Below are 8,060 nucleotides of genomic sequence, written 5' to 3'. Positions count from 1 at the left end.
GTTTGACCTTGACAATTTGCTATAATTTGCAAAATGCATTGTTACATCCACTTCGGGATTTTATTTTGAGAAAAAAAAATTACACATATTCTAATTTAATAAATTAATCTAGAATAAGAAGATGAGTTTCACCTTTAAGCTCCATAAAAGATTCTAGCAAATTACAAATTTACAAGCCTAATAAGAGTAATTTATTCTATTTCAAAACATTAGAAGGACCCTTTTATCTCCTACCTAGTTACCATCCTAGTGTTTTAAAAATGTGCAAAGCCAATTCCTCATTACAAAATACTTGTGGGGTGTGTGTGTGTGTGTGTGTGTGTGTGTGTGTGTTTGTCTTTGTTTTTTTTTCGGGGGGGGGGGGGGGGGGGGGGGGCACGTGTATGTACTGTGTGTGACATATGTGCACCTGTGTGCTAATCTAAGCATGTCTTAAGGGCTTCTCTCCAATGCAACTTTGCTAGATCGAAGTTAATTTCGAGATTACTTGACCAAATTAGGAAGAGTAATCTAGTTTCATAAATGCCAGCGAGATAGTATCTATAGATTGTTAGCATGTGAGACAAGATGAGGAGAACATCTTAATTTTAATATGTAAAGCCAAAATCTTATGGAATGTTGCACCACAAAACTTGCCAAAGTGCTAACTAAAAGGAATGTGGCACGTTCGGAAGATTGTCGAAGGGCTAAACAAAATGTGCAACATTTGTAGTTTGTTTATGATATTTGGGCTAAGCTCGTATGAACTCGTGGTTACCTATATGGTGAGCTTATGAAGGTGTTTGAGATTCTTATGGCTGGTACACGTTTGGTTACAAGGTATCATCAAGGGAGTAGTACTAGTATGTGCAAGTGAAGATGACAATAGTTTACACTTTACAATCCTTCAAATTCTTTGTTGCTTTAGAAAGTATGAACTAAGCTGGTTCCTTTAATTTTGAGTGAATGACTATTGAGCTTAGGTGATCATTAGTGCCACTAAAGTCTTTATCATTTAAAGCTCAAAGCTCACACTATGGTAATGGAAGACATTTGAGGAGAGAGACGTGTCAAAAAGTGGTGTGTGCCTTTGGCACTCTTTTGCAACATCTGCTTGCATGTTCTCGGAGCCTGAAACTAGCACACCGATGTTTTGGCCATGATATTCCTTTGTAAGGCCATCAAATATTTCTGCAAATAACACCATTAAAGCATGTAAGTCACTTGAAATAATGTGGGTTTTAGAAGAGTTCCTTTTTCTTTAAAAGAATGTATTTATAAGAAACCACAAATTGATGGGTTTGTTTAAAAATACATTTGAATAAAAAATAAAAGATTTTGATCATAAGTAATTGGAAGGGAAGTCAAATGACGTCCTTAAATAAAGAGACCCTTTTATTAACTTAAACAGGCACCCATAAATTTGTACTCTACTCACAAGAGGATTTAGAAATTTTCTCATGTAAAGAAACGGAGTTTCTTCCAGTGTTTTCTATACAATGCATAACATCATGAGTTTCTGCTTGGGACGCACTGCGTACCTAGCTAGGTACGATTGGGGGCAGGGAACCGCCAGCCCCCCCACAGCGCCGGCGGTCCCTTGCCCCCAACCGTACCTAGCTAGGTATGCCGTGCCTCCCTCACAGAATCTCATGATGTTGAGATAAGTCACAATGTGGGAATTACTGTGAGAATTTGTCCAAAACTTCTTGTCTTAGCATGTCAAGAAAAGACGTAGGTTATTCCAGGAAATTCATATCATATTGAGAGAGAGAGAGAGGTACCTCTCCATGCTGGTCGAACACCAAGGTGCAGAGTCCCTTTCCAAGGAGAAGCTGTAGGCTCTATATTGTTTTCCTCGTCCCGGTTAAAGAGGACTATGTTGTTGTTGTCTCCTACTTCGTTTACTTGAGAGTGCAGGGTATCCTGCATATTGTTAGGTTGGAGTTGTTCTTGCTGAATATTATCGTTATAGGAGCTAGCTGAAGAGGGCCGATTGGCATTATCGTCCGCAACCCTGATTTCTTGCTGCAACATAGTTAAGCTGGTCGATGGAGCTGGAGCACTTTTAGAAGAAGAAGAGAGACACCACCAGATGAGGACAAGGGGGCCGCCAAAGAGGAGAGTGGCAAGGATGATGGAGGCAAGCAGGAGGTGGGCACGGTCGAAGTTGGTGGGGAAGTCACGATGAAGGTGCTTGACGATGAAGAGGTTGGAGAGGCCCCACAGTAGGTAGAAGCCAGTGATGGAGGCAAGCATGGTGGCGGCAACCCATGCTGAGGCACCTTTACTACCCACACTTGACACGCCTTTGATATTGGATGCGGCCGTGGTTTTGCATGGATAAATGGTGACGGGCAGCGTGCAATTGGCCGCTTTAATTCGGGTTGCTGTTGTGAGATCGAGCGTTCTTTGTTTGACATCATTACAGGCAGCTTGCGGATATGGGTTTATAACCTGCATGCCTACTTCCTCATCATCGACGATATTGTAGTGGTCTATCGATGAAGCGCTGGTCACAAACACACTTACCCTTATCCTCAATCCCCTCTTCTCATACCCCGGTGATATCTCCTTGGGGTCCATGCTGTTCAGTACCGATAGCTCCTCTGCCTTCCTTACACAATGATACACAAGTATGGTGCTCGGTACCACAATGCTCTTCTTCCCTACTTCCAATTTCGACCTCCTTTGCCTATGCAGAATGTCGCACAATACTGCGAGTAAAGGGGTGATACCAATACCCCCTCCCACAAGAACTAGTGTGTTGTAGCTGCATTCGAAGATAGTTCACACAAAGTGTTAGACAATTCCCAACAATACACATTGCGGCACCATAATGAGGGCCGCGTGCCTAGCTAGGTGCGGTTGGGGGCAGGGTCTAGCACTCCCAGAAAAGAGGAAAAGAGAGAGAGAGAGAGAGAGAGAGAGAGAGAGGGGGGGGGGGGGGGATCCAGTACAAAAGAAAAATTATCTACAATAAGTTGTCTAATGCAAGTTTAAAACAACGATACCTTTTCCACCACATTGCTATCCCTAGAATTGCCTTGGAATCTCATCTTCAAAAATTATACCGCCCTCTTATGCCTTAGAACAAAGAAATGTAGGCTTGCATTACTAGATCTTTTGAATAACCTATGAGCTATCTTTTCCTAGCAAGGAGCAAACAACTTATCCCTCTAGTTTTTTTACATGTGTGCATCCCATTTTATAATTTCTCATTCATTTATCTTAGGACCACTTTCATTTCATTATGTTCTCACTTAGTATGATTGTCATTATAGTCTTAGCTATAACATCTCATCAGACAATGTCAACAGTTGGTCACTCGAAGTTTTGGACAAATTCTCACAATATTTCCCACATTGTGACTTACCTCAACATCGTGAGCTTCTGCGAGGGAGGCTCCACATACCTAGCTAGGTACGATTGGGGGCAGGGGACCGCCGGCTCGGTGGGGGGGGGCGGTGGTCCCCTGCCCCCAATCGTACCTAGCTAGGTATGCGGTGCCTCTCGAGCAGAAGCTCATGATGTTCTGCATTGTATGAAAAAACATTGAGAAAGACTCTGTTTTCCTACATGAGAAAATTTCTAAATCATGAGGGTCATGGCATCTCTATCAAAATGTATTTCAGTATCAAAAATGTGCAAATAGGGTTAGCAATACTGGGTCAATCAGCCTATCATGATAGTAGAAGAATGTGTGAGAGTGAGAAACATGGCAAAAAACCTCATCATATAAGCACATTACCGTAAGTAAAAGTCTGTCTCGTCTCCATAGGGCCCTTCAATTCCAGCCTTGAAAGAGAAGGGGCATCTACCACCTGTGGTGGCATTGGCCTTTGAAGATTGAAGGATTTGGCTTTGTAGACTCTTAGTCCACTTTCCCAAAGGTTTGATAACAAAGGATAGCTCATGCTTCTCATCTAGCGGTGTGGAGGTGACACTGAAAAAGTGCCATTGAAGCTTCATCAATCTTGAGAGACTTGGAAATCTAAGATACCAACTACTCAATGCATGGTAACCTACATCCCAAGAAATAAGATATCAGGGTCAGAAAAACAGTACTTTCATAAGTACTAGGAAAAAATAGCTAAGCTAAAAATTTGGCAATGTTAAGCTTATATTGGCACCTAATTGATCATAGTCTTTTAGAAGGATATTAGAAAGAACCAATATTATCATACACCTTGTACTATTATTAATTATCTTGTGTGTGTCTGTGTGTGTGCGCACGTGCGCGCGCATAGCCTGGAGAGAGAGAGAGAGAGAGAGAGAGAGAGAGAGAGAGAGAGAGAGAGAGAGAGAGAGATTTTCCGCTGTGTATATATTTGTTATAGCTCACTTATACTTTGATATTCACAAGAAGTTTTGAAAAAATTCTCATAATATTTCCCACATTGTGACTTACCTCAACATCATGAGTTTCTGTGAGGGAGGTGCCGCATACCTAGCTAGGTACGATTGGGGGCAGGGAACCGCCGGCCTAGTGGGGGAGCCAGTGGTCCCGAGTCCCCGATCGTACCTAGCTAGGTATGCAGTGCCTCTCGAGCAGAAGCTCATGATGTTATGCATTGTATGAAAAACACTGAGAAAGACTCCATTTTCCTACATGAGAAAATTTCTAAATCTTCTTATGATTGCAACTTAGTCACTCTTTATGTCAACATAGTACCTCGAGTGCTTTGAAGGTTGGTGATTGCCATGTGAAGTTTAACAGCACCAGAATCAAGCACTGTAGCAGAGAGCACATCGACAGATTGTCTAGATTGCACCATGCGAAGCAAACGATCAACCACAAAGAGGAGGGCAGGCACAATAAAGAAATGGATGGTCCACAAGGCATGGTAGAGCCAAAACAGGAAGAAAACAATGTACAATTGATGCACTCCAAAGAAGACCTCATACCATCTCCTTCTGACATAGGGGAGGGAGGTTCCCCACATTAGTAATCCTATAATCCAAGCCACCACTCCAGCAACAAAAGAAGACTTCTCCCTTTCTGTCACCCAATTGAGTATCTACACAAATTCAGGAAAATATCATCTTAGAGCCATGTGGATGCAATTTGATAACTAATGAGTTTGCAAATTTGTCATTACCTTGGAGGGGGTATTCATTTGGTAATAGTATATAATGCAGCACACAGAATGTCCACTTAGAAGTGTGAGGGTCAATGTTGCCAACCAAATGTGATACTTTACGGCATGCTCAAAAGGCAACTTCAATAATCGTAGAAGTGGTGATCCTCGTGAGACAGGGATCCAAAGCAAGGCAAATGGCAAGAGTGAGGCTCGACCCAAGTTTTGGGTTGCTCTCTTCAACTTGCTTACATTCCTACAATTTTCACATGCACATTATACACAAGAAGATTTAGAAAATTAATTTCTCATGTAGGAAAACGGAGTCTTTTTCAGTGATTTTCGTACGATGCATAACATCATGAGCTTTTGCTCGAAAGGCACTGCATACCTAGCTAGGTACGATTGGGGGCACGGGACCGTTGGCCCCCCCCACCGAACCGGCAATCCGCCGCCCCCAATTGTACCTAGCTAGGTATGCAAAGCCTCCCTCACAGAAGCTCATGATGTTGAGGGAAGTCACAATGTGGGAATTATTGTGAGAATTTGTCCAAAACTTCTTGTGTTAGTAGCTTCATAAAGATTGTCCAATTATAACATAAGCTTGCTCAAAGATTGCTTGTATGATATGTGAGTCTTTTAGTTATGATATATGTGCCTTATTTAAAGTAATTAATGTGCATGTAGGCTGAAGGTTGTATGAGTTAGTGAGTGCTAGTCACAGAGTACTGCATGGATGTATGCATACACACATACCCATGGATATATGTGTATTTGTATGCATATACTCACATAGGTATGTGAAGGCTGAGTTGGGGATCAGCATTATATTTTTCCTCCACTTGATTGAACTCGAAGCGAGTGAGCCGGCCAAAGCTGTAGAACACCACAAAGAGCATGCCCACTAGTATGAGAGCCTCTGTAGCCGTCAGCACACCAAAGGGGTTCCACCAACCAGTGTGCACTATAAGTGGGTATGTGGAAAAGTTGGGACGAGGCCGCCTACTGGCCTTTGCATATTGCTTAGCTTCAGTATTGTTGCCCACATTCATACAGTGTTGAAGAGACCTGCATTGCCGTATTACATAGACATACTTGATGGTCCGCATTAGATAAATATGGATAACAAAACGTTCGATAGTAATGATCAGCAAGCTTGTCCTATTGGCCCTACTCTCAAGTAAATTTATTAATAAGTTAGATTCTTATAGACTAAGGTCTAAAGAAGCTATGGAAAATATTAAAGGATCGTTCTTCTATTACACTAAGGTCTGAAGAAGCTATAGCAAATATTAGAGAATTAATTCTGGACTACTGCATCAAGAGTCTTTTGTAAAGCATTGGATTTTTGGTACAATTGTCGACCATTGGATAAAGCTTGCAAATTGGTGCCACATGGCAAAAAACTTTCTTTTAGGTCTTTGTGAGAGGTGCATTTGTGTACCTCTCTTATTAAACAGGGCCATTGAATATTGGTTTAGTCATTATTTTTTATGCTTTTGGAATATATTGCAATCTAAATAAGTCATTGTTACACTTGTTTTCAAAAAGTGTAATACTCTATTGTGACAAAAAATTAAATTAAATGCTAGTGTCACATTTTCATTTTTCCTATGGCAAAAAACCCTCCTACTATTAAATTTCTCTCAATAGCATTATGTAGGCCACAGTGAACTTTCAGCTATAGCAAATATAATTAAAGGATCAGCTATGGGAACCTCTCCAAGGCACCTTTTGTAGCTAATGTAGTAGCTATCCATCTTCGATTCAAACTTGTTTCATAGGAATTGAGTTTTTCAGTTAAAAATGGATTGGGGCCTACTTGATCTTTTTCCTGAGTTCGATCACTGCAAAGCTCAGCAGCGCCATCACAACCACAGGCATAGTCTGATACAGAATTACCAAACCTGCACGGCGCCCGCCCAAATTAATCTTCAAATTTAGCAGGTAACCTGCTGAGGATGCTGATCATGCATGTATATTTACCATATTCTCCATCAACTCGAAAAAAGCGAGATGGACTGCTCTCTTGAAGCCTGTCGAAGTAGCGAGGATCTTTCATTGGCTCCGAGGACACCAGCCACCAAGACAAGGATAAGAGGCTTGCTGCTAAGATAATGCTGAGCAGGGCGTGCTTGGCTAGAGTGAGGAGGAAGAGCTGCCGAGCCATCTCCATCTCTCTCTCTCTCTCTCTCTCTCTCTCTCTCTCTCTCTCTCTCTCTACGGCCAGCCGTTTGAATTAGTAGGAGCGCCTCCCATATATAGATTTACAAGGCCTGACTTCGCTACCTCGAGCTTTATATACATGCATACCACTTCGGGACAACGTGGGTTGACCTGCGCTTAAACCAGCCTTGACCGTGCCTTGCCTGCTCTAAAATCATATTGTCGATGCTGACGAGTTTTAAATACCATGAGAGGGCCCAGACCCCATATTTTGCGGCCTTTTACTAAAGAGAACGTCCCCCCCTCTCCTGCCATATCGCCATTGCTTGTCCACACGCCCTCCTCTCCGTTGTGGGGGCCCCTCGTGCTTGACACGTGAGCGACGTTCGCCCTGCTCACTCTACTCCCCCACAATCAGATCTCGCTCTCAACTTAGGTGCTTGCCAAGATCCTCCCTTGGATACAATTGTGTGCCATACATTTACATAGAGTTTTCTTTAGAACTTAAAAGAAGGAAGCACATGATTAACATAAGCGTGTCTTCTACCTCTTTACAATATGGCATTTGGAAGGGAGCAAAGTGCTCTCTGCGGACCCCATGTATTTTCTTCATACCATTTGGGAGCCACAAGGGTGCACTAACAAGGCCATAATCCATTATAGGGATCCACCATAGACGATGGTAGTGAGGAAGGTGGTGCTGCTTGAGGGACACTCTGCCAGAAAGGTGCACCCCATGGAAACAGATCCTATGTGAGTGCATACTTTGCTAGCTCCTTTGATCATGTGCATCTTTAGCTCACATATTCTTTTCTCTTTCACATGCAAGCTATT

The 8,060-nt window shown here is 42.4% G+C and overlaps 1 protein-coding gene across 1 annotated transcript; it reads right to left on the bottom strand.

Moving 5' to 3' along the window:
- Window positions 1-576: 576 nt before the first annotated feature.
- On the bottom strand, window positions 577-7,230 carry LOC147459692 (ferric reduction oxidase 6-like). Its single transcript, XM_086509883.1, has 8 exons — window positions 7,047-7,230; window positions 6,883-6,967; window positions 5,853-6,128; window positions 5,082-5,316; window positions 4,655-5,000; window positions 3,731-4,004; window positions 1,764-2,752; window positions 577-1,170 (listed from the first exon to the last, which is right to left on the bottom strand). The coding sequence occupies exons 1-8, from the start codon at window positions 7,228-7,230 to the stop codon at window positions 995-997; spliced, it is 2,565 nt and encodes an 854-aa protein (XP_086366009.1). The 3' UTR covers window positions 577-994.
- Between the last annotated feature and the right edge of the window lie 830 nt (window positions 7,231-8,060).

Source organism: Adiantum capillus-veneris, chromosome 4 (assembly GCF_014529385.1).
Source record: "Adiantum capillus-veneris isolate H3 chromosome 4, ASM1452938v2, whole genome shotgun sequence".
Classification (NCBI taxonomy): domain Eukaryota; kingdom Viridiplantae; phylum Streptophyta; class Polypodiopsida; order Polypodiales; family Pteridaceae; genus Adiantum; species Adiantum capillus-veneris.
The sequence above is the reverse complement of the archived record's forward strand: the minus strand, read 5'-3'. Positions and strand labels throughout refer to the sequence as shown.